Raw genomic sequence first — 26,907 nt, 5'->3', positions numbered from 1 at the left:
GTAATATAGGTAAGAGTTATAAAATGTTTGTTTATGTAATGTCTATAGTGATGTTTAAAAATGTTGTTTGTATCAGAGGGATACTTTGGCTAGTAACTCCTCTGATACAAACCTAAAAAGGAGGGAGGTATGTGGAGAACTAGCCTCATGCCAGGTAGGGGTTAAATGTTCTGACAGTTAGAACCCTCAGGGGCGGGCTTAGCCTGGGTATAAAACACCCCTCCCAGTGGGCAGTAAGGCAGTTGAAGTATGGGCAGGAGGAGATAGAGTTAAGTTAAGTGCGGGGAGTTGAAGTGTGAGTCAAGAGATAGAGCTGGGAGTTTAGAGTCTTAGGTGGATGTTAGCAGAGAGGATAAAGAGATTGTGAAACGCATTGTTATTGATATTTAGTTTACTATTAGAGGTATTAGGCCGGTAACATTTAGAGGTATTAGGCCGGTATAGGACAACAGTTATAAGCTTATTGAACAACCTTTTATTTATCAGCAACCACAAGCTTTGTACGCAATAAACATCTTTTTAGTTCACAATATCCTCGTCTGTGGTGAATGAAGTAAGCAGGATCCAGCTAGTAGTCTGAAGGGTGCAGCTGGGGACTGTTTGTCGTTGGTGCAGCACTCATAGACCGTAAAACGTCCGGGGGTGGGCTGTACAGGGCGAAGGGCCCGCGACAAAGGCTATCAATGGCTAGTAGCCACAATGGCTCAGTTCTACCTTCACTGTCGGGGCAGAATTCCTCTGAATACCAGTTGCAAGGAATCAGAAGTGGGGAAACTGCTATTGCACTCAGTTCATTCTTTCAGGCTTCCCATAGGTATCTGGGTGGTCGCTGTGAGAAAGCACAGAGGAACATCTTCTCTAGGCATCCAGCCTAAAGCAGCCACAGCTACTTGGAGTTATTTAGACATAGGCACCAGCTCCAGGGGGGCCAATGCTCTTTGGGCCCCCTCAATTATTTTTTTGAGGGGGCCACCCCCCATTGTTGAGGCTGAACGCAGATCCGGGCGCAAAGCAACATGAGGACATTGTACAACATTGCATGTGCAACATCTGGACGTTGTATCGGGCCCCGTCAATGTTCTTTTGAAGATGGTGGCCCTGTATTTAGATGATTGCTTATTATGGTTGAACAACCTGGCCAACGCAATAGCTCTGAGATGCAACCAGAACTTCTGTTTCAGCAACAGTGGAAAACCTTTTGACTCCATGGGCCAAATCCTTATCAAGATCAGCCTTGTGGGTCAAATTTGACAGGTGAGCTGTCTTCATAATGATCTCATGGGCAGCAGGGCACTGCTAAAATAGAATCAAAAACCTCCTGATTAGAGGTTTACCCTGAATTCTGCCAAACTGAGCAGGAATTAACTCCCTCCTCATTTGCTGGTGTGGGGCGGGGGGCAGGGTGAGTGTTAAAATACAGCTGCATTGGATGCACACTCCAGTAACCTCCAGGGAACTGGCCTGTGCAATCAACAGCAAATTAAACCTTACCCCTTTCCATCAGCTGACCTCATCTGCCTAATGGAGCGATGTCAGTCAGTGTAGCTTTTTTAATTTGAAAAATGGCCTCACAGACTAACCTGCAACGCCTGGTGGTTCAAGACGCCCGTGGGTACTGTTCTCACCCCTGTTTCAGCCTTGGTAGTTAAGCCCCCACAGCCCACACCTCAGCCTTGCTCGTATCATGGACCCCTTTCCTCGTCTCCTCTACACCAGCTACAGGTGATTTGTTAAAGAAGCAGTGCATTGTACAATTGCTTCACACAAGGCATCACCCCCCCCCCCCGTTCAGTGATATGTCCAATGTAAGAAATCTGCATGGAATCAGCAGCAATTTATCACACAAGGATATGCAGGTTTTCAAACTTGCAGTCAACAGGCAGAGTGAAATGAGACAACAGAGCATTTCTTTCCCTGGAAATATATACTGCTGCATTAAAGTGAGCTGTATTGTTACCACTTTGTGCAACTGTTTGATGGTACTGAAAATGTCCAACATCCCATTAAAAACAAACAAACCCTGATCTAATTTTAACGCATACAGAATTATTTTGGCAGACAAGAGGCAAGCTACAGGACAGCTATAAAAACAACACAATGCTGGCTAATACTGAGGGGTTAGTCCCTACAAAGACAGTCAAACATTGCAACAAGATTAGTCTTTCCCTTTCTCTGATCACATTGCCAGAATTCTACAGCTGCCTGGGAATTTGCAAGAAAATCAGTGAGCTAATTTTTATTTTTTTTATCATCAGGGAAAAAGAACTCTGTTGAGAGAAACCACAGCTCAGTGGTAGAGCACATGTTTTGTATGCCTAAGTTCTCAGGCTCAATTCTCAGTACTGTATCTCTATTTAAAAAATAGCAGGTAGCAAATGATGGAGACAGCAGCAGCTTCGCAGCATCTCAGGTGACGTGGGCAATACTGTGTCAGATAGACAAACAGACTGATTTGGTTTTAGGAAGCTTCCTGTCCAAGCCCTTTAACTGGAAATGGCAGGCACCGAGTCTGGTAACTTCTGTACTGAACTATGACACCCCCATCCTTTAGCAAAAATGCAAACTGCAATCAGCGTGAGCTTGTCCTCCTATTGAGAAATACTGCAATTAGTTCAAGTTCTTCACAACAGTTATCAAAGCAGTTTAACACAACTAAAAGCTCAGCCTGTCCACTCTCTTAAAGCAAAAAGCACTGCACACAAGTATTTCATATTAACGTGTTTTTAAAAATCTACCTATGTAGCAATTACAAAATACATGAATTTAGGATTTAATTCAGGGGTGTATGTGCCTGTGTGAAGTGGATCCAATATTCCTGCACCCGCCCTCCAGGCAACTTTGACAGGTTGGTTGGGTGTGAGATGCTCACTGCCAATCTTCTGACATCAGGCGATTCAACTTCAAAGGAGGAATTGAGCATACACTTTTAATGCACTGCTGACTTACACTCCTAAATTTGGCATACATTTCTGCTGCTGTAGTGTAAGGGTTTGTTTTCCCACCCAGGTGTAATATGACATCATGTGACAGAGAAGCAAAGCCACATGGCAAGCCAAACAGGGCTGATTAAGAAGCGTGCATGCACACGAAAGCTTATACCCAGAACAAACTTAGTTGGTCTCAAAGGTGCTACTGGAATTTTTATTTATTTTGACTGCGTCAGACCAACACGGCTACCTACCTGAATCTAGGGCATATAACGCCCATGAGCTAGAGGTTCCCCACCAATTTAATTGTAAGCCAGAAAGAACTTAACACCTCTCTGTCCATAAGGACTGTCTCACAATTTATAATTTAATATACAATCCGGGGTGTGTGTGTTTACTGTAATGTGAATACATGGATTGTAAAGTACTTGTGGCATAGCAAAAACAGGCTGTGGTTCACACAATGCACACACATTTTCTTCTACGAAGACATCACTTCCATGTAGAAAGTATCTGTGCAGAAAAAGGTGGCGAGCAAAGCAACCCTTTCGAAGTGTTGTACTAGAGCTCATCCTGGGAACTGTTTCAGATTTTCGAAATGGGAGGCAGGTGAGCCCCAGCTCCTCACTCCAACTGGTTGCATGATAACCACTTTAGCAGAGAACTGTGCCAAAGCTACAAAGTATACATTTCTTCACTCCTCAAAAGAACAGTGTTTTGCAGAGGCGTGTGGTCACTGGATGAAGTGTTTTACTTCAGAAGTGAGGAGCCCCATGCCAATTCCTCTTTCCTCTCAAGTACAATGGTCCCAAATACCTCTTTCCTCTGTAAGTGCTGAAAGAGTCTCAGTTCACTCACTATTTACACTTCCAAGTCCTCAATTTAGATTCAACCCTGGCTCAGGTTTCAGCTCCTAGCTTTGGATTACTGAAGTTGCAGCAACTACATGCTTGCTCTTAAAAAATTCCCATGAGGAACTTTAACCCTCTTCTGCATAAGCAACCAATTCCGACCAGCATCTGTAACCCAATCCATCACACACAAAGTAAAATCTGCCTGTTCCTCTCACCCCTCACAACCCTAATGTTCTTTCTACTTACAAATAGGAAAACAGGAAGAAAAGCAACAGTGTCTATAAAACGGAAGCACACAAAGGCAGAATGACAAGGTACTGCAGAACTCCAGATAATAAAAAGACTGGAACTTAAATCATTTTAAAACATGAAATTTAATTCTTACACCATGCTTTCAATAAAATGCTGTAGACTGGTTTTTTTGTCTCCATTTCACACAACCAATTAAAGTAAACTGCAACTGCAACCACCTTAAAAAAATCAGTACTGAATAGGGAAAAATCAAAGGAGGGATATAAGAAATCTCTGAAGGCTCTAAAAATAATTACATCTGCACTGTTACAACATTTCTGAGACTCTAGAACCCTAGAATCCAGGTAAACAGTTTATTGGGCCAAAGCTTAAGACAGATCTGCTATGCCTCACACTCCTGATCTTATCACATGTAGGTGGGCATTTAAAGTCACACTTATTCCATGGATCTGGAGAAACCAGAAGTTCCCATGAGGCTGAAGTTGGTTCAGGAACAGAGAATACATTTTACCTTGTCCTTCTGCTGAAATGTATTTGGCTTCTTGTGACAGAATTGCAATATCCCTACATTAATCAGTGGGAGAAAAAATGTGCACCTGGATGGTACAGAGGATTGGGGGCTGAGGATTGGGAAGGAGTGGAAAGGAACTGCCATGGATAATCAAATTACTGCCAGACTCTCTTCCTTGCTTAAGGGGATGATGCAGGACTTGTATTTACATTCATAGGCAAGAAGCATCTCTCCTTACCTTTTAAAGGATATTCACTACATTTTGCACTAAAACAGCCATGGGGTAAGTACAAGATTGAGGTTCCAATGTATTTTAATGACACATTATGAAAATAAAAACTTTGCTTCTACAAAAATTTGTTGCAGATTACCAACTGCACACTTCAAAAGTAATGATATCATTTCAGGTGGACATTTTTCTACTTTATGTTTGTGAACAAGAATCAATTTCTACTAAGCCTTTAAATGTCAAAAAATTAAGCTTATAGAGTTTATATTCTTAATGTAACAATGTACAATACAAGAACAGACACTCCTATGCATATGTAAACACACACAACAGCACAATAAAGAATTCTTAATATTTTGAAGCATTCACTGTTTTTCAACAACTCCCAATCTATAGCAAAATACAATCCTCCACAGAAATAACTTTGCCAGGTTCATGTATGGAAAATGAGAAGCATCTGTACAAGACCATATGGAAAGAACAAGAACTGTGACACTGTTCCATGGAAACTACATGAAATAGTGACAGAGTGAATTAAACCATGTTCTTATATTTCTCCTATGGAAACCAAAAGGGCTTAAACAAACTTCAAATTGGTTGGATTAAACAATGTAGCAAATTAGTTACAACTAATTTCCATTAACTTTAAAAGAACTAAAGTGAAGACTAATTTAAAATGGATCAGGCCCCAAGCATTTTATTTTTTAAAATGTTTCTGGTGTGTCTTAAAGATTGAGCTATACAGTACTTTTCACAAAACAAAAGGCAACCTAATAAAATATGCTCATTTTTAAGTTATGCCATACTGCCCTCTTCTGATACACGCAGGATACGGTCTCTGAAAAGAGAAAACGTGATACATTATCAGATATTAAACTTTGTTTCTAGAAAGAAACATGACACCCATTTAAGAGTTAAAAAATGCTACAGAAGAATAAAATATACAGAATGTAAATTTGGAAAAACCAAGGAGTCAAGACATTAGAAAGGGCAATGGGATTCAGCTATACAGCATGCTGAGTCTTTTCAGCTTTCTTGTTATTCCTTGGCTAGCAGGCCACCTCATGAGAAGAGAAGACTCCTTAGAAAAGACCCTGATGTTGGGAAAGATGGAGGGCACAAGGAGAAGGAGACGACAGAGGATGAGATGGTTGGACAGTGTTCTCAAAGCAACTAGCATGAGTTTGGCCAAACTGCGGGAGGCAGTGAAAGATAGGCATTTCTGGCGTGCTCTGGTCCATTGGTCACGAAGAGTCGGACACGACTGAACAACAACAGCAGGGGTTACAAGGACCTATTCTCTCTTGAGCTGTCAGATGTTGCCACAAAACCAAAAAGGCAAAAGGCACAAAGCTGACTAACGCACTCCTAGACAATGATGAAACTGACAAGCAGAGGGTCCTTATGAAGGACTGGACATCAGCACTCCTGGTAAAAGTGAAGGCATTTGCAGAGCTATCAGCTGACAGCACAAATACTGCTTGGAGAGCACTGCAGTTATGTCTGGATAATCAAGATTATGTCTGGAGAGATCAGATTATGAATAGAGCAAAGTTTGAAAGAAACTTCCAGTGAAGTCCATATCTGTTTGAAATCAAGAGACCACACTTAAGGTTTTATTTAGGTGGCAATGGAAAACTTTCCCACTTGGTGAGCGTGGGACACTCTTACATCTATTGTGTGAGTGAGTCATAGGAAGAATCTATCCGAAATGAAATAAATGAAAAAGGCTTGGGATATAGTGTTCTCTGAGTATTTAACAAAACACAGGAATGTGGTTAGAGGACAGGTTAAACATGATCAATTTGTTATCACCCAATTTCCTTTTATCAGACCAATAATGGGCCCAACAGTTAAAGTAGTTACTGCACGTGCTGTAGAGGGGGAAATCTTTGGGAAAAGACAGGAGTTAAACTCTACACAAATCTGGAGCGGAGCCCCTAAGACAGTTGGATGGCATATTGTACGCCTCCTTCCAGTAACTACTACAGCCATTTGCCAAAAGGTCTAGATGGCCACACGATTGAGCAGGTCTCCTGGTTCAAATACCTGGGGGTAGTCTTACATTCTGCTGGCCATAGAAATGCCCATGGGGACTATGCTGCTGAAATTGCTCAGAGAAGCTCATCAGAAATTATTCCCCAAAAAAAATTAAAACAAGAGGTGGTCATTATATACCAGCAGCACTTCAATTATTTTAAGCCAAGCCAATAGCACAACTTCTCTATGGTGCCCAGTTGGGCCCCTTTTCCAATTTTGAACCACTAGAGCTTGTGCAATCCAAATTTCTAAGGTCAGTCCTTCAAGTCCCAAAATCGGTCTCTAATGCTACTCTGAGACTAAAGACAGGCTTCACAAAAATGGAGGCTAGAGTGTGGGTGACCATACTCAATTATTGGCTTAAACTATCTTTATTTCCCTGTGGCCTTGCCCCACAAACTATGAACGGTGATTTTCAATCCACGTGGAAACAGGCAGAGGCAACTAAAATCTCACCCCTGGGCTTCTTACCAGGTCTTCTACTAAGCATGGGATAATTGGGATATGATCAGGCTAAAGCACTCATTAAATGTGTAGTATACACAGAGCACCAATTAGATCTAGCCAGGACTCCAACGTTTATTGCCATAGAATCCACCAGGTACTTTGCCTCCCCTAGGGCATGTCTAACTAAACTTGAAGTCCCTAAACATCGAAGGGCTTTTACACTGGCTCGATGTCATGCCCTCCCCATGGCTGCTATTAAAGGTCGATACAGGAAGATTGACTGCCCGGAGAGACAGTGCCCCTGTGACTCGGGACACACAGAAATGGCAGAGCATGCCCGTCTCCGGTGCCTGTATTAGAGACACTCGTATTAGCCCGATTTCCCCACTACTTCATAAGCACCCAGGGCAATTCTATACCTCCCTGCTGCTCTCAGATACCAATCCTGCTACAACATACAATGTTGCTCAAAATTTGTCAGATGACCTGTGCCACAAACTAGAGATAATGAACCTATCAGAGTGCTCTGTAATAATTAGTCTTTTATATATCAACCTTTTATGCTCTTCCACACCCGCCCAATGCTATGCCTTTGTATAGCTTCTTTTAGCTTCTTCTAAATTCTTATAGACTTTTATATTCACCTTGTGTTTTAATACCTTTTAGCTTTCCAAAATGCTTTTCAGATTTTAAATGACTGTATCCCACCTTTTTCTGCTGGTCTATGACCGTAATAAAGATTTGTATTGTAAATACAATGAAGCTTAAGTTCACTAGCCCTCCTAATGCCTTCTTAGCCTACAACTCAATCCACTAATGCTTGGCAGCAAGCCCAATTAAACACAGCAGGAGTAAACATGCATAGGATTGCACTGTAAATGTCATAAATGAAACTATGTTGGTTTCAACACTTCCATCATCGTCTACCATCACTAGCCAAGGAGGTCGGCTTTCTGGCTGTGCTCCAGTAAGCAGTCTGAAATTTAGGGACTCCAAAAGCCAACAGTGGGTGGGGTTTACAACCCACCTCCCTAAAAGTTCTCTCTCATATTGTTTTTTAATTGTATTTGTATTGGGTTCATTTATAGTAATTTATCACATTATAATTTTAATTCTATGGAATGCTAATTATAATACACTATAAAAAACAAAAGCAAGAAAATACAATTAAATATCATATAGCATCTAGCATAGTGCATTAGAATTGCTACAACTTGCAGAAAAATTGGTAAATGGTCCACGAAGACCATCAGCAGTTTTCAAGTGGTCCGTGGGGGGGAAAGTTTGGGAACCACTGATTTAAATCAACCAGCACATTTAAACACTGTTTTAGCTTATATTCACGGAAGTGAAATCATAAATATTCACCTTTCTAAAGGCACTTTAGTTTGACTCCCAAATAATTTTCTGATTTATGTGATCTTTTTGGTAGCAGCGATCACTTTTGTAGCCAAGGCTTCTTCTTCTGTTTCTCTGGTTGTGCAAGGTGGCATTTTCCTTTTCTTCAAGACTCAGCACACTGATGCTCTTCCTCCTGGATTCAGTAGGGCCCATTGCAACATGGGTTTTATTATGCCCTTCCTTCATTGGCACGAGCATTTGGTCCCTAGTCACATGCTTTGGATGAAGTGGCTCCACTTCTGGACAACAGGAGGTGGACTTTCGTTTCCGGGCTTTGCCAGCAGAACCCAGGATAGCTTGACCTAGGACATTATCATCAGGCATCTGAATCCAGGCAAGCCCATCATTTTCCACATCTTTAAGCAATCTCATGCTACGTCTCACCCTTTTTTTATTACTTCTGGTTACACTCCTGAAAGATTCCTCTATAGAACACTGTAAATTCTCTAAGAGTTCAGAGTCATTTACTGTCCAAGGCAGTTTGTTCATATTATCTCTAGGAACACTGGGGTTGTTTCCAGGTGCTTTAGACTCAAAATCCTCAACACTTGGGAAACAGCAGCTCTTCAATTTCTCAGGAGAGCTCTTTTCAAGTGGGTTCCAAGGAAGAGTATCTTTCATATCATTTGTAGCCGTGTCTAGAAGCTGCGAGGATGAGCCAGATACATTATCCGGTAAAGCATCTTCCGTCACAAGATTGAGGCTGGAATGCAGACAGCTGCTGTCCTTTCTACTACTTTGTTGTATGTTAGGTTGGTTTTCATGCATAGATTCTGCATTCAGGACACTAGAGCTGGAATCATCTAAGATAAATAAAGTTTCAATTAGAGAAGAAACTTTTCTGTTTTAATCATCAGGTGTAAGGCAAAGACATCATACCAAACGTCTAAGAATACATAAAGTATGGTTAAGGGGTGGTTTGGCATGAGAAATCATAGGCATGGTTTTGCACTGCCTCTGGAGGTGACTGCACAAAACCATGCAGCTTTAAACTATGGACAGCACAAACAGTAGCTCTGCATGATGTCTGAACAGTAAAGCGCTTTTCACAGATCTTATTATTTTGAAGTCAGTGATATGCATTTTGTTGTAGTGTTCATGAAATGAAGTACTAGCAAGAATTCTTTCAAAGTGTTATTTCTATCATGCAACAGCAAGCTATCCTTCTGCTTTGGAACACATTTCTAAAAGAAAAGCCTGACTAGCTTTTCAGGTACCTTTTAACTGAATAACTTTTCAAAGAAATGCCTGCAGCAAATGATATTATAGTTTGAAGTCTTGTTTATTCTGTTATATTTTACTCCAAGAAAATCCTAACTAGGATTACCCTAAATAGAACCCAGTAAGGCAGACATGTCTCTACAATATAAAATAATGTGATCCCAATGACATGCCAAGATGAAATTTTGCAGGTAGCTCTTAGAAATATTAAATAATTAACACAACTTTTGGACTTTTTAAATCACTTTTTTAAAAATTTCAATTTTGTAATTTATATTTAAAATTTAAAGTAAGTCCATCATGATACATATCATCCCAATCCAATCCATATCATATTAAAGCCCATGAAGTTCTGAAGAGATTGGTGTTTCTAGTTTTGATGTATCTCAATTCTGGGTTGAGCTTTAAGGTTTTGTGTAGTTTGGTAAGGCCAAAGTTGTCAATTTTTTGACATTTCAAACCTTCATTATCTCACAAACAGGATGAGATAAAAAAAAAATAAACTTAGTTCTGCTCATTCAACAAGTGTACAAAATATTAAGAAGATTGGATGACATGAGATAAAAAAGTTGGATCACTTGATATGGAATGACCCGAAAGTAAAATAGTGGCCACTTTGTATAGGATTTATTTTTGGTCTTCCAAAAGACTTCCAACTTCTCTCCTGAAATATTCTCTTTGATCAATTTCTCTGTTTACCCTACCTCTTAATTAGCTGTTTAGATGCCGCAGAAAAGGGCCAGGCTATTAAATTCTAAATGAGACTTTAGATTCAAATGTCAAGGTCTGCTAGTAATTTTTGGCCTAGCCATTAAGCAGATTTTAAGTGACACCTTCAGCAGGCTGAGCCGTTTCAAAGCCTGCTGATGGAAACAAAAAACCCTACTGTCAGCATGTAAAACTAATTAAAATGAACTCTAAATCAGCTACTAATTACAGAAAACAGAAAAGCAAACCAGTTTTACATACCGAAGATAGAAACTTCTGACTTTGGTGTGCTTTGATAAGATGACATAAAAGAGAAATTTTCTGTCATCTCCAGAATTGGGCTCAAGAGAGGTTTCTTTGAAACAGTTTGTCGCTGCCCATACAATGCTTTTTCCTTCTTTTTCCTTCTCCTCCTCTTTCCAAAAACCTTGCTTCTGACAGCCTGGTGATATTTAGAAGACACAATGGAACACTCCTTCTCCTGACAGATAAGCATTCACCTTTAACTTTACCTTAAGGGGCGTGGGTGGCGCTGTGGTCTAAACCACTGAGCCTCCTGGGCTTGCCTATCAGAAGGTCGGCGGTTCGAATCCCCGCAACAGGGTGAGCTCCCGTTGCTCTGTCCCAGCTCCTGCCAACCTAGCAGTTTGAAAGCATGCCCAAAAGCGGTGGGAAGGTAAATGGCGTTTCCATGCACTGCTCTGGTTTCAGTGTTCCGTTGTGCCAGAAGCGGCATAGTCATGCTGTCCACATGACCTGGAAAAACTTTGTCTGCGGACAAAGGCTGGCTCCCTTGGCCTGTAAAGCGAGATGAGCGCCGCAACCCCAGAGTCTTCTGCGACTAGACTTAACTATCAGGGGTCCTTTACCTTTTAGTGTACTAGTGAGAACTACACTGAACGAGGGTCGACAACACAGCACCCATGAAAATAAAGAATAACCACGACACTGAAAACAAAATAAATAACTACCCTTGGAAAGTGAACAATAACATTTGAAAATTTGTCTAGAAACTAGGCTTCTAATTTTTTGGGTGGGCCACACACAGGCTGCGCAAACTCCCTTTCCAACATTAAATCCTGACTGGATACCAGCTTCCCTCCCTTCCATTCAGGAAAGGGCGGGCACAGGAGAGAAGAGCGGACAGTGGTGACTAAGTGCACAGTGGCTAAAACATTCTCTTGTTTTCTTTGTGTGTGTAGAAACACTGAGTTCACGCAAGATACCTGCCAGACCTGTTGGGTCTAATCTAACCACTGCCCAGCAGGAATTAAGAGTATCATAGAATGTAACCAACAGCTCACCACAAACTTGGTTTACAGGAGAAGAATGGTAACGGCAGGCGGGCGTTCCTAGCCCCTTGGCTGCCCGGGGCGGGAAGCCAAGGGGCACCCCTGGGGGGCGGGGCATCGCGGCGCGTGCGTCATGACGCCCCCGCCCCTGGGGTATGTCGGGCAGGGGCTTGGGGGCATCGGCGGGCTACAAAGAGCCCCGAAGCCGCTGCCATAGCGCAAAGGGCTGCCAGGCTGCGGCTTCGGGGCTCTTTGCAGCCCACCGAGGCTCTGGAAGCGGCGGCCCGGCATCCCCAGGGGCAGGGCATCGCTGCGTGTGCATCATGACGCACGCGCGGCAACACCCCGCCCCCGGGGATGCCGGGCCGCCACTTCGGGAGCCTCGTCCGTGCAGCGCTGCTGCTCCTGGGGTGACGGAGGGAGCGGCGGCGCATGGGAGTGGTGGGACGCGCCGCCGCTCCCTCCGTCACCCCGGGAGCAGCAGCACAGCACACACCCGCCTAGGGGCGGCCCGCCCCCACCCTACGACGCCCCTGACGGCAGACAGGAAATCTTTGTCTGCCCAATGCTGGAACTGCTGAGTTTCAATAAAAAGACACTGAGATTACATTGTAAGACTAGGATATTTGCCAATTTCCTTTCTTCTGTGGAAACACGGTGAGTTCCTTTCAGAGGGGCTTAAACAGACACTTACTGAAAATACTGAGAAATCTGACATTGTTTTGTTGTATTGCAGAAATGTTCCTCAGCTACACAAAAGTATTCTTTAAACCTAAGGGGAAATATTGACAACTTCACAGCTGGGCTAGGATTCCACCAATGCAAGGAATGCTCCTTATAGGACATACTTACAGTAAGTGGCATAAAAGTCTGTTTTTAAAAACAAACAACCTGTAGCCTATTTTTAAAGCATATGGGAGCGGTTAGTTTTAAACCTGTGTAACTTACTTTTCTCTTTTCAACTGATTTCGTTGCCGCTTCTGCCTTTTGGAATTTGATGGATTTTGGGAGGGTTTTTTTTGTAGGGTTAAGAGCCATTTCTTCTACTTGGTTGATAGACTGGAAGGAAACACCAATTTTAAAAAGTCAAGAGGCTGCTATAGTACAAAAATTACATAGGACAATGTGTATTTTTAAAAATGCAAAGTGGTATTATGCAGCCACAAAACTTAAAAGAAAATTCTCATTTCATTGATAATTTTCTCTGCCAGTTTTTTTTAATTATGCAAGAGATATTAATTTATTACAAATTCTAAAAATAACTAGCATGTACGAAAAAGCTGATGGAGGACTGAAAAACTTTTATCTGTAAATTCACAGGTGTGAATACGTATATCAAATCTAAACCAAGTGTTTTACACATATTTCTCTATGTATACATTTCTAAACCGTTCAACGTTAAAATATACCTAAGTGATGTATGCTATACAACAAATTATGAAATCATCAAGCACATAATAAAAAAGCAATATATTCACTTAACTCAGTGCTGATAAAGGAATAAACCCACCTTCCTTTTGGCAGATGACCTGGTGGTTCTAGTGGAAGTTGCCTGGAATGCCGGAGAACTATTTTTTGTTTCTAAAAATGAGAACAAGACCCAAATTACATCTGCAGGCTTGACACTATAGCTCAGCCATACTGATAGCTTGCTGCATATGCAACAATGGGCTCTTTCCAAAAGTTTTAACCAGTAATTCAAACCTTTTCCATTGGAATCCTTCCAGTGCTCATGAATTTATTATACACAAGGAGGACTATGTGCTTAGGCATTTATTTTCTACTGAAAATATCCCAAGCCTACATCAACACGGTAAAATACACTCAGGAAGTGCTGCATTTAATATTGGTGGGTCAGAACTAACTGGTGGTCTCTAGTGTTTATCAGACTCAAGAGCAGATCAAATGAAATCAATCAATTAATTTCAGTGGATCCATTCTGAGTATGACTTAGTTGGATATTGTTTTTTAGTTTACCATTTATTGTCATGACTGTCATGGTGTGGAAAATGCTTCACCCTAGTTGTGTCCCACACCACATCAGTAATATCTGTAAATGGAAACCTCAAATTACATAATTCCTTCACACAACAGTATTGCTCCTCTGTGAGCCAGCAACATGGCATGAGGTTCATTTTTTTTACTGAAAAAAATTAATATTAAAACATACTAATAGACACATACAAATATACATACATTCCCCGTACATTGTGTAGAAAATAATTGGTTATGCCTATAAATAACATTTTGCATTCCTTCTCACCCCTCCACCTCCCTTAACCTCCACCACCCTTCCACCCCCCCCCCCAACCTCACCCAGTGCTGGGCTTCCAATCTTCTCAGCTGCAGTATCTGATTATATGATTTGGATATATTTTTAGATCTTTCTTGAATCAAATATTTATCAAATTTAGATATTTCTTTTTCGAATCCTATCTTTTTATCTTTCACTAATCTATATTTAATTTGTATATACTGGAGCCAATCATACACATGAACCTTAATTGCTGAATAATCCTTTAATTTCAATTCTCCATTTTCCTCTTGCAATAATGTTTTATATGTTGCCCAATTTTCTCATATTCGGTTTCTGACTGCTACATTTTCTAATGGTGACGTCCACCATGGAATTTTAGTTTCAATTTTTTTTATATTTCTCCCATATTTTATAGATTGATTTTCTAATTATAGGATCCAAGAAACCTTTATGTACTTTTACTTTTTCATCAATTAAATATGCATGCCATCCAAATCTTGTTTCTATTCCCTCCAATTACAATACGTCTGAATCATCCAATTTTACCCATTCTTTTAACCAGGTTAGACCCACTGCATCACAGTAAAGTTCTAAATCTGGGAGTCCGAATCCTCCTCTTTCCTTCTTATCAATCAGAATTTTATGTTTTATTCTTGGTTTTTTCCCTGCCCAGACAAATTTAGCCAAATCTCTTCTCCAATTGTTAAAGCATTTTTCTCCTCCTAAAATCAGGATACCCTGAAATAAGAATATCATCCTTGGCAATATATTCATTTTTATTACTGATATCTTCACCAATAGTGATAAATTTAATTTTTCCCATATTTCCAAATCTTTTTTAATTTCTTTCCAAATTTTCATCAATTAAATCTATTGTGTTTGGCGTCAAATTTATTCCAAGATATTTTATTTTCTTTTTAACTTCCAAATTAGTAATTTCTTGTAATTTCTTTTTATCTCTTTCATCCATATTCTTAACTAATATTTTTGTTTTCCCATAATTTAATTTAAATCCTGCTAGTTTTCCATATTCCTTTATGCATTCCAGCATTCTGAGTACACTTTCAAAAGGGTTTTCTGTTGTGATCATAATGTCATCCGCAAATGCCCTGATCTTGTATCTTTTCTCTCCCACCACTACTCCTCTTATTAAAGTATCGTCTCTTATTTTCCTTAATAGAACTTCTAAAACTAACATAAATAACAATGGCGATAAGGGGCAGCCTTGTCTTGTTCCTTTAAAGATGTAAATTTCTCCTCCAACTTCTCCATTAATAATTATTTTCGCGGTTTGTTTTTTAATAAATCGCATCAATACTTTTTTGAAATTTTTCGCCTAATTTCAATTCCTTTAATAGTTTTTTCATAAATTCCCATGATATTCTATCGAATGCGTTCTCTGCATCAATTGATAATAATGCCGCTTGTTTATCCTTTCTAATTTGCAAATACTCCAATATATCTACTATGTTCCTGATATTATCTTTAATTTGTCTACCCTCAATAAATCCGGCTTGATTTTTATGTACTATATTCCCTACTATTTTTTTCAATCTACTGGCCAGAATTCCAGCATAAATTTTGTGATCCAAGTTTAACAGAGATATTGGCCTATAATTTGACACTAATTCTAAATCTGCATGAGGTTCATATTTAACATTCTGCTGTAACACAAAATCACAGTGTGGCAACTCTTAAATTGCCATGGTAATGTGTAATACATCAATTTGGTGAATTATCTCATGATGGTGAATAATTCAACTGTAAGAATACAGGAACAGAACTTCACCTTCCAGATCAGAGTTTACAGCATATTCAGAAGTGGATACATCAGGTGATTGTTGAGGAAGCTCCTGCAGTACAAAAGTAAAATTACAAACATGCTTTACAATAAAATGCAAATGTATACAGTGCTAAAGATGGCAAAAGAAGGGTTAATACAGACGGATATCTAAACATTCCTGCTTCAAATATATCAAAATGGCAATTACTGGCACAACACAAAATTCTGAGACAGTCTCATTCAGACTTCATGTCAAATGATGGCTTGCACTAATGGTAGTGTAGAATTCAAATTATGGTTTGAGCATTCAAATGATCAGGTAAGTCATGGTCTGGAGTTGCTTGTTCACTTTTGAACCAAGTCTGCTCAGCTCTAAAATGCAAGGGCTTTTGAAGTGCAACAAGTAGCTATGTTTCCTCAATTCTGACAACAGATGGAAACATGCTTTCAGATTCCAAGATGCCAGCTGACTGCAAGCCCTGATTTGTCAATCATACAAAACATAGCTAACCTTCATAAACCATGGCTTGGCATATTGTCCATTGCTCTACCTTCCGCAATCACCCCAATGTGAAATCAAGAGGTGCTCAAAGAGGATACAAGAATTTCCAGTGAACATTAACTGCATAAATTTATGATTAGGGGAAATCCAAGCACATAAACTGAAGAACTCATAACAGTGTGAAGCCAACTTACATCAACATAATCAAAGTTTGGCTGGGACGAGGGCTGCTTGTCAGGACTTCTGATAGAACTTTTTTCTCTTGAACCTGATGCACTGAACATGGCTTTTCTTCGTCTACGTAACGGAGGATCTACAGAAAGGTGTCAAATACTGGCACGTCAGATTCTAGATCACTGCTGCATACCTTCATTTCAGCTATTGGTCCGGTACTTCTTTCTGTAATATTACTTGTACAAGATGAACATTCAAGCTGTGTTCACAGATTCCTAAATAGTTTCATGCAACCAAGTTAAATTCATGTCTAAGGACTTAGGAATAAGTTTGAGTTCATGGTAGAGGGGTGGGAAGAGAGAAAGCATTTCAAACCTATTTGCTGTGTTTCCACGTTTTTGCAATCTGGGAGCACTTCACTTCCTCCCTCTGTCCTTTTATCAAGATGTCCCTATAAAAGAATAGTGTTATCATTCTTCAGCTGCTGAATGGGTTTTCATAGGTGGTCTGAACTGTTCATGAAATCTAAAATATAACTTTCAAATATGTTTAAGTTTTCCCAATTTTAATGGTTTTGCTACACACACAAAGCTTATACTAAACAAATGATGGTCCTATAACCAACCTTCATGTCTTCTGTGATCATAATTACTGGCGTTTTCTTCAAAGCAGAATGAAGAGAATTAGAAGGCAATTCTTCTTTTCGTATGGGGGTAATGGGTGGCTTGTTTCTATCAAATATTTCCAAGCTCCGTTTTTCTGCAAATCTAACTTTCTTACAGCTTTGATCAGATGTAGCATTGCTGCTTAATTCTGCATGGGTAGTTTGAAAAAAAAAAGTGGGGAGAAGAGTAAGCAACAATCTATTTGAATTGCTATAATATATTCAATTCTATTGTGTACTTGTGTATGTGGCCATGTGAAAAATTCTCTCTAGGATATACTAGTGGAACATTGTTGTGTTAAAGAATTTAACAGGGGCGGGGAGAAAGACAGCATGTTTCTTACAAATCTAGTAATAACACATTTGAGTCAACAGTAGTATTTTCATGAAAGGCTACCCAACCAACAACAAAAGATCTTTCTTCACAGCAGTGAAATTGACAAGTTTGATTTTGGTTCAGGGGGATGATATAGATCCAATTCTATGCTTGCCAGAAAGACTTTCCAAGGGCTGTGTGGCAGCATTAAGCCAATGATTTTTCAAGGCCTTCCTGTACTATGTACAGTATTTATAAATTATTGTAAGCATTTATGTGCTAAAATTGCCTCCAATTTTCTTGTGTACTGTACTTCCCTATTTTATAAAGGATTAAGCCTGCAATCCTATACATGTAAGTGCCACTGAACTAAATGAGACTTTCTTTCCATACACAAGGGAGCAAGGAAAGATAACCGATATTTACTTTATCAAGAACCATCATATTTTTATTTTTAAGTGAAAACAATACTTAGTGACTTACTAGATTTTAGCTGGACTAATTTTAGTTTTCAACTACCAACACAGTATCAGACCATCACAAAACAGATGAGAATCATATGTAAAAACACCCCCAGTGGCTTTTTGTTCCATATTTCAAGAACTTCCCAAAAATTTTATAAAACCATCTACTTAAGCATAATTGTTAAGCATCATTTCCTGGTAAGGTTCGCTACTAACTAACTTTCAGAACATTGGTTAATACAGTGACTTGCATATTTGATCAGAAATAACAGTTTTAGATTACAATTTAAGAATTCCATCACACCCTTCATTTATTATTTATATTATTTATTATTATTAACATTAATCAGGGCAGCTTAAAGTAAGCTATTAAACCTTCCACTGCACTACTGCTGTTGTCTTGTAAAAAAAAGGTAAAGGTACCCTTGACGCGGACGACTCTTTGGTTGCTCGCTCATCTAGCTCTATAGGCCAAGGGAGACAATGTTTGTCTTGAACATGGCACTTATCACAATATATATCAAAGTTACGATTTTAGTTCTATTTTCAAACATCACATTCAAAAAGTAAACACTTACACATTTTTGTTTTAATAAAGCCTTAATAACATGGATGTTAGTACTCACCACAAACAGCCTTTGACTTATCTGTAGTTGCTTCCAAATGGATACATCCAGATTCCCTAGTATCTGCCTGCATGACTGGAATAACCTAGGAACAGCAGGGAATATTTGAAATGTCAATTTTTAAAGGACACATCACTTAGTTTACACAAGCCTCATAGTGTCAATCTGGTTTACCATGCCTCATACTTGGCATTGTTTAGGAATTCTAAGAAACCAAAATTAGGCTTCCTGTTCTGGTCTGTGGCAATGGCAGCACCCCTCCCACTTGTGGGAGATATTCTGATGGAGTGGAGGGAAGTAACCTGAGGCAGAGTTGCTTTCTGGACCCCCTCAAGGGTATCAACCGGAAAGAAAAAAGGGGCCACGGTAGGGAAAAGGTTGAGAAACACTGTAGTAGATGACCAAATACTGACAACATTCAAAAGCTTGGGATACATGCATACCAAAAAATGCCTTAGAAGGAAAATGGGGGTGAAATGGAGGTGGGACGCAGACCATGGAGACTGCTGAGGCACCAACCAAACCACTGGTTTTGTCAAAGTGTGAGCTAGTTTTCAGCAAAACACATCAAAAGCTGGAAGAGGAGTCATGGAGAAGGCATCATTACCTCCACTCCTGTGAAGAATAATGTGCCTTTTATCTAGCTTCAGTAGGGGAGAGGAGCCAGATCTTGCTGCTTTTGTGGAGTCCAAAAATGAAAGGAAAAATGCAGAATTTTCATCCTCTCTGGCAAAATTCCACATGACAGAAACAGATTACAGCTGCTACAGCAGCGGAGCCCATGAGAGACAGAGAAGGTTCCCCAAAGTACAGGGTCTCAGAAGCTTTTTTTTTACGGCAAACAAAGTAAACTCTCTCTTTGGCTCCGAGAAAGTAAGAGACAATGCAATAACATCTTTTTCTGGCTGGTTTATATTGTGGCTTTCACCCCACCAGAAATTCCAAGTTCAGATAATTGGAATTGAAGCTATCAGTACAAGTTAAAGAACTTCAGAGATAAATGTTTCTATGTACTCAGAAAACAAACAAACATCTGGACACTACTCCATAATATTTTCTTCTCTAGTCAGTAGAGGGTCAAAGAAAATACCTACTTTCTAGTATTTTATGGGAAATACTGTGAATAGCCTGAGGCTCTTGATAGTGCTTTCAATTTTTTTTATTTAGAAAGAGAGACAGTTAGAGAGGGTATTTAATATGTCACCAGTTTCAACACACAAACACAGAGAGAGAGAGAGAGAGAGAGAGAGAGAGAGAGAGAGAGGGAGGGAGGGAGGGAGGGAGGGAGGGAGAATACCTTAGAAACAGTAGTGCTGATGACATTTTTCTGTAATGAAGATACAATACTGTCGCCTTGAATATCAGCTGGTGTTCTTCCTCTATTGACAGATTTCCAGTGTCGATTTTCCTCAAAATCCTTACATTCTACTTTAGATTGCTCATGCAGACTTGTGTCAGTTTTCATAGCTGCATTTAATTCATTTATATTATTTAAAAGCATTTGCATACTGTTTCCCAGGTATATACCGTATTTTTCCATGTATAACACGCCCCCTTGTATAGGATGCCCCCTATTTGGAGGGACTCAAAATTAAGAAAATACACTCAGCGCTATCTGTGTGTAAGGTGATCCAAATTTTTAAACATTACTTTAACATAAAAAACCTAGTCTTATACACGATAAAGTACAGTAACCTCCCCAAGCGGTTTACAAGATTTCTGGCAGTTATTTCAAGCAGATGAGATAAAATAATGATGAAGACACTAGATACATCATAGCGCAAACTATTTAAAAAGTGCCATATTGGCCTGAATATAAGCCTCATTATTTTTTTTTCAAATTTTGACCATGAAAAGTTAAAGTGCGGCTTAAATCCACGATCTTACAAAAATTGGCTTTTACAATATCGCTGCTGAAACACACACAGTAAAATGGAACAAAAACAATGTTTTATTGCCAATTTGCAAGCTTGAGACTGTTCATTTGCCATTTACGGGTGTGAGCACCTGTGAAATTGTAGCAATTGAAGAGCAATTTGCGATTTTAGTGACTGTAAGGTAACTTTTGCAGGCTTGCAAGATCAAAGGCTGAAATTGGCTTGGAGATACAATTCTACCAATCAGTGATTTTCAGCCTGTAACCTAATTTTAAGAGAGCAGCTTATACTCGGGTATTGTCCCCCCCCCCTTTAATTTTTAAGGTGCGGCTTATATTCAGGCCAATACGGTATTTGGTTTGAATTACAGAATTTAAGTTGCTTTCTTGGACTTGTTTGTTATCTTCAATAGCAAATACACAATATATAGGCTGAGCTTTGATTCTCCTTACTTACAGCTTTCCTTGGTTTCCTCAAGTGGCTTAAAGGAAAACTGGAAGGCAGCTATCTTGTCCTTTAGCCAAGTGTTTCGACATTGAAGAGGACTAGCCTGTTCAAAGATACCAGAAAAAATTCCAAACAATTTCATCATAAAAACAAATGACAGTCTCACAGAACAGCCTAAATTATATTGCCTACATTGATTACCAGTTCTGACAATCCAAATGTTTCATTTTATCATGTTGCACATGGTGTACTTTGCACATTGTTTACATGTTTTATAATTATGAAATGAATGTAGGTATTTTAAGAAATGGTTATTCAGTTATGGCTTCCACCTGAAAGTGTGTGTCTTATTTATAAGCACCCATGCAATTTAACCCAATTTCCTGTCACCCCCCTCCAAAAATTTTTTAATTTAGCATGGCAATTCATAATTTAATTTTTTTGTGCTTCATTATATCTGACCTGGATATGGCCACTTTTTATTCTCAGATTTTTAAAAATCTCTTTGTTTAAACCCTTAGGCCACAACAATTCAGTAACATACTTAAAAAAACAATAAACATGATTTCCCTACAGAAACACTGACCCTCCCTATGCATTTGTGCCTTCAAGACTCAAGGTGACAGTGAGGAGTCCAAGTTCCTCAACTTGGACCCAGGAAGGAGGCACTCTCATTTGTCATCAGACAAACCCCAACCCCTGAGGCAGAGGCAGGATGGGTGCTGAGCAAAAGTTTGAGCTGATTATCAAAGCTACGCTTTTGGCCCCTGTTATGGGCATCCATCAAAACTCTACACTAGCTCTTACATAAAACCCAGCACCCTGTTTGTTTGGTCCCAGAGGCAGCATCTACTTCACAACCATTCAGTCTGTAAGGCAGACTTTAGAAATGGATGTACATTTTTTGCAAACGTCTGCGATTAACTGCCTCCATGTCCACATTACAAATTACAACACACGTACCAGAGTATCTTGCTTCTTTATTCTCTTTTGCTGAGCAATGAATCGGATAAGAGAATTATTTTCGGGAGAACCCCGCACTCCAATCGTAGACTGCCGTCTAAATTTTAACAGGTTTTTTGCGTCCCCTAAAACAAAATGCAATCTATATTGAACATTCAATGAATAGAGAAGGAAGCGCAAGTGTCAAGTCAGTGGTTCCCACATCTTTCTGTTCCATAGATCACATAAAAATTGCTGAGGGTCTTGGCAGACCAATTCATGTGTCCCCGCCCCCCTCGCCCGTTGCAGTAATTTTAATTCCCTACCTCAGTTGGTGTCTCTCAACAATATCATGTCAGGGCTGCTGAAGAGGAATGGCTTCTATTGCTTCAAGGGGTGGTCATTCAAGGGAGCACCATGCACCTGATTCTATGCAGGGGTAAGCCTCACCAAAATCAGTGGCAGACATGCATAGGGCTGCAGTCTCGGAAGCACCTTAGCTCAAAAGGTAGTCTGTATTTTATATGGTACCTACTTGCAAGCAACGTGGTTCACAGCCTGGAAAACCTTATTGGTTTTATTCCTACTTACCTGGTGTCTCTCAACAATACCACTCACATTGAGAATTTCCAGGCTGTTGAGGAGGAAAGGAGGCTTCTACTTCTAGGGTGGGGGGCATTAAGGATGGAGGGAAGCAAAGGAAGCGTGACGGGTATTAAGAGGGGAATGACAGCACTTGTGATAGAAACGAAGGTCTGTCAAGCCATCACTTGTCTGACTGGCTCCACACCTGGACAGACCCTTGGCATGCATGCACAAACAGCAAGAGAAAGCACAAGAAAGGCCTCAGAACTGACATCAATCCTGACAAGAACACTGGCGACCTGCCTTCTGTATCTGGGTAAAATACAGCGAAAGGACAACAGAAATGCTGATTGCTTTGCTATATGGAGGAGAAACAATGTATAGTGCAAAGCTCAGGCTTAGACAACAACGGAGCAGCACAGCCACTGCTCCTGCTGTTCTTCAGAGAAACATCCAGTATAAAGCTCACAAACCACTGCTTTGGGAACCTCTGCTCCAAGTATTTCCAAGCAACAATGCTGGTTTACTGTACCTTCATTTCCAGAGCCGCTTCAAAGTTGAAGACTGCCTTCTTTACAAGTAAGCAAACATTTTACTCCTTTACATCCTCTTTCAAAAAACAAAACAAATAACCAATTTTCTTTATTTATATCTCTACTGAAAAAATAGTAGATAAAATAACATGTTATAGGGAAAAAGCCAAATTTTTACTGGTCTTGGCAGCCATAACAAAACCTGTGATTTTAGATTCAGGTAGGTAGCCATGTTGGTCTGACGCAGGCGAAATAAAAGTAAATAAAAATTTTTAAAAATGTCCATTAGCACCTTACAGACCAACTAAGTTTGTTCAGGTATAAGCTTCCGTGTGCATGCACACTTCTTCAGATTACGGTAACCTGTGATTATCACTGATATTGCTCTTTTTCTGAAGGGGAGGGCTATTTCCTATGGTATCACCTTGTGTTTGGAGTACTTCCATAACTCTGTTGTAGGAGAAAATTTCAGTGCAATTACAGGAGTGGGTATCACCTGCAACTGGTAGTGGGATGGGGCCAAGGTTTAGTGCGGAAGAGCAGCAAGAGAATCTTTGAGCACATTGGCTCAAAATATTTGTTAGAACATAGGAACCCTGCTAAATCATGCTCATCATGGCAGAGAAGGACGCCCACCATGAGATAACAAGTTTGTTTATAGACTTGTCATGTGTGTGTGCGTGCATGCATGCACAGTTTCAAACAATTTTTGTGATGAATGCCTGTCACCTGAACCTTTTCAGACCCAGTACCCATCCTTCATCCTAGACATGCACTTGTGGATCAATTTTTAAAGTTCTTACCTTATAACTGAATGGTAGCAGTGCTGCTGTTGCAACCAACCTTAGAGCAGGCCATGGCAAAAACTGGATCTTGACCCACCAGAAGACGGCCAATGTCCTAACAATTCACGCCTACCATTTACATATTTCTTGTAGTGCAAATGATTCAGAATGCTACATGCACAAGGAACATTGCATAAAAATATTTCTGACCCCCTCAATCCTTACCTTTATATTGTTTCGTAAATGACTGTGGTGTGATTCCAAAATCAGCTGCTGTAAGAGCAGAAAAGTCTACAGAAGGTGAAGCACAGCTGCTTGATATTTCATAAGTTGAATCAAAACCATTCTTGTTTGGTGTCAAATAGTCTGTATCCCCCATGGTGGTGGGGTGATCCTCTACCAGATGGTTTCCTGCATCGCTGTACATGGTAGACATGTCTGTTGTTAGAGCATTTGATGAACAGCTTGCAAAACTGTCTGCCTTCTTTGTATTGTCAATGCAGTTTTCAAGCCCCAAATGTAGGTTGGTTTGCATATTAGAACATTCAGAAAGCACCTTCCTATTACTTGGAGTTTCCATAGGAAGTCTTTACGGCCTTTGATGTGATGCAAATCATTCCTTTGTTGGGAACATAGATTCTGTCTCCAAACCACAACTTCAGCAACAAGATACCATTGCAAAGCCAGAGCTCTCCTGTTTTTGAGACAAAAGCAAGATATTAGCCAATACCATGCTGGAATGAAGACTCAAAATAGTGTCTGATGCGAGAGGGGGCTCAGAGACTGGGGTGGGGGATGAGATTCAGACCTTGATGAGGAACCCCCTACAACAATGTCTCTAGCAGAAAAGCCTCATTCAGTGCCCCAACCCATTCAAACAAGTGCCTGTTTGCTTGCCCAATCCCAGGACTCTTAACTGCTTGCCAAGCACCTGCCCCACTCTTCAAAAGGAAGGTCTAGCTGTGAGTGTGCCATGTGTTACATGCTTAGCCATGTATCTTACCTAGTATTTACCTGCTAAATCTTGTAATGTAGTTTGCCTTATGTAGCAATCTGATCTGAGCATTAAAGACTTTGGTAGAACAAGTACTGGAGTTCTTTGTCTGGTGGGTAGGGGTTCAGGATACAGATACATGCATGCCTCTTCAAAAGCCAGTCCAGAATTTAAGGCTTACCCCCAACCAAATGTGAAAAAAACAGTGGCCTTTATAAATTAAAGCTGTAAATATATGCACACTTCTCTGGGAGTAAGCCTCATTGAATGCATAGAGCTCAGAACTAAAACACACATTCAAAGCACACAATCACAATTCCACATTCATTACTAACACAGAAATAAATCCCCCTGACCATCATAAGGTTTACTTCAGTGATGCTGCAACCTGCAGGCTTGTTTTTCTGGGTGCTGTAATAAACAAAATCTGGCCTTATTCCCTTAAGGGGTACACAAGAGCCCTTGTAGAGTCTTTTGTAGGTTCTCCATCGGTAGGAGTAAATAACAGAGGCCAACCAGAGAATATTGAGAAGCAAAGCAGCTAGTAAGCTTGATCTTTATTGAACTGTTGAACTGTTGCTACCTCTCATGCAGGAGAAAAAAGAAGGAACCCAGAACAAAGGCTTGCCTGCTCTTATATAGCCAATTTGCAATTGCCCATGCTGCAGTTCAAGACCACCCCCAGAAGCATCATGCATACAGGTGAAACTTGAAAAATTAGAGTATCGTGGAAAGGTTCATTTCTTTCAGTAATTCAACTTGAAAGGTTAAACTATTATATGAGATAGACTCATGACATGCAAAGCAAGATATGTCAAGCCTTTATTTGTTATAATTGTGGTGATTACGGCGTACAGCTGATGAGAACCCCAAATTAACAATTTCAACATTGGGATTTTCATAAGGAAAAATCCAGAACTATTTTTATTAGGGATAATGGATGAACAAATAAACGAACAGGGTGAGAATTTATTTTTATACATGATTGCTGTGGCAAGAATCCTGATTGCTATGTACTGGAAAAAGAAATACCAAAAATTGAAGAATGGCAGGAAAAAGTATTCAGTTTTATAGATTTAGCTAAATTAACAGACTCAATTAGGGGACGCAGCAACCAAAAAATTAAAAAAAGTAGGGAGAAATTCGGACACTACAGTACTTGAAAAAACAATGCCCAAACTGAAGTCGTGGATCCATTTCTAAATATTCCGTATTGAGAACAATTAGATAGCAGTAATAATAGTTGGAAATTATTAGAGTAGCAAAGTTAGAAGGTTTAATAACCTGAGAGGACGACAAGTGGAAGTCAACGGTTAGGAATGGAGGAAATAAGCAGGGACAGACTTACAAGAGAGTCGAGATAAAATGTAGAAATAGTGGGATTATGGATATAGATCAAGAATGGCTTGTATGTTTGGATTTAATTGTAAGCTATGTTTTGATTGAATTTTGATGTGTTTAAAGATTTGTATTTTTTTTTAATTTTATGTGTAATAAAGATATAATTTTTTATTTTTTTTAAAGAATTGAATCCGTCCTGGATCCAGGAATCAGAAGGGGACTCGGGACACACTGCCTATCTCCCCAAAGTCATATCCAGTGCTTTTCTTCTAGAAAATACGGTGCCGGTACTGCATACCATCGAGTACCCCCATAAAGGGGAGAAAAAACTGCTCATAACTCGAACTATATATACATATACATACCATGAATCCACCAAGAAGCAATACTTCAGGACTATTTTGTTTTTGACCAGATCCCAGAGATCCACCAACCACAGCTTCGAATTAAAGAACCGGGAGCCAGGGAATTTTGTTCGTTGGGATTCTCACAGTTCTCCTGCAAAGAAATAAACTCCTGGTTACCCCCTTCGCTTGTAGCTGTATGAAAGGGGACGGAAAGTGGGGAGTGGAGAGGATCGTTTAGTTGCTGCTACTGAAACTATTTGGGAATTACACATCTCTACCAGTCTACTGCAATCACCCAGTAGATCCCGCTCACCCCACTCGATCTCGATCTTCCTTCCCCCCCCCCCATAAACACCCCGCCAAAATTCAAAACTACTCAAGGAGTTCC

At 39.9% G+C, this 26,907-nt stretch overlaps 1 protein-coding gene across 1 annotated transcript; it reads right to left on the bottom strand.

Moving 5' to 3' along the window:
• Positions 1-5,144: 5,144 nt before the first annotated feature.
• CDCA2 (cell division cycle associated 2) lies at positions 5,145-26,682 on the bottom strand. The gene is made up of 15 exons (XM_033171859.1): positions 26,538-26,682; positions 24,063-24,531; positions 21,956-22,080; positions 21,002-21,095; positions 19,966-20,135; positions 18,669-18,753; positions 17,224-17,411; positions 16,974-17,049; positions 16,619-16,737; positions 15,929-15,992; positions 13,393-13,463; positions 12,831-12,941; positions 10,852-11,032; positions 8,629-9,464; positions 5,145-5,611 (listed from the first exon to the last, which is right to left on the bottom strand). Exons 2-14 carry the CDS (start codon positions 24,415-24,417, stop codon positions 8,644-8,646), a joined length of 2,460 nt encoding a protein of 819 aa, XP_033027750.1. The 5' UTR covers positions 24,418-24,531; positions 26,538-26,682; the 3' UTR covers positions 5,145-5,611; positions 8,629-8,643.
• Between the last annotated feature and the right edge of the window lie 225 nt (positions 26,683-26,907).

Source organism: Lacerta agilis, chromosome 15 (genome assembly GCF_009819535.1).
Source record: "Lacerta agilis isolate rLacAgi1 chromosome 15, rLacAgi1.pri, whole genome shotgun sequence".
Taxonomy (NCBI): Eukaryota; Metazoa; Chordata; class Lepidosauria; order Squamata; family Lacertidae; genus Lacerta; species Lacerta agilis.
This window is presented reverse-complemented; position numbering and strand designations above follow the sequence as displayed.

Bases quoted from the DNA above. Each gene is read 5' to 3' on its own strand.
- CDCA2 (XM_033171859.1), bottom strand. From the start codon at position 24,417: ATGGAAACTCCAAGTAATAGGAAGGTGCTTTCTGAATGTTCTAATATG. The intron at 21,096-21,955 runs GTACGTGTGTTG...ATCTTTGAACAG, and splicing joins TAAAGAAGCAAGATACTCTG to GCTAGTCCTCTTCAATGTCG. The intron at 17,412-18,668 runs GTGAGTACTAAC...CTACCCATGCAG, and splicing joins TAAGTCAAAGGCTGTTTGTG to AATTAAGCAGCAATGCTACA.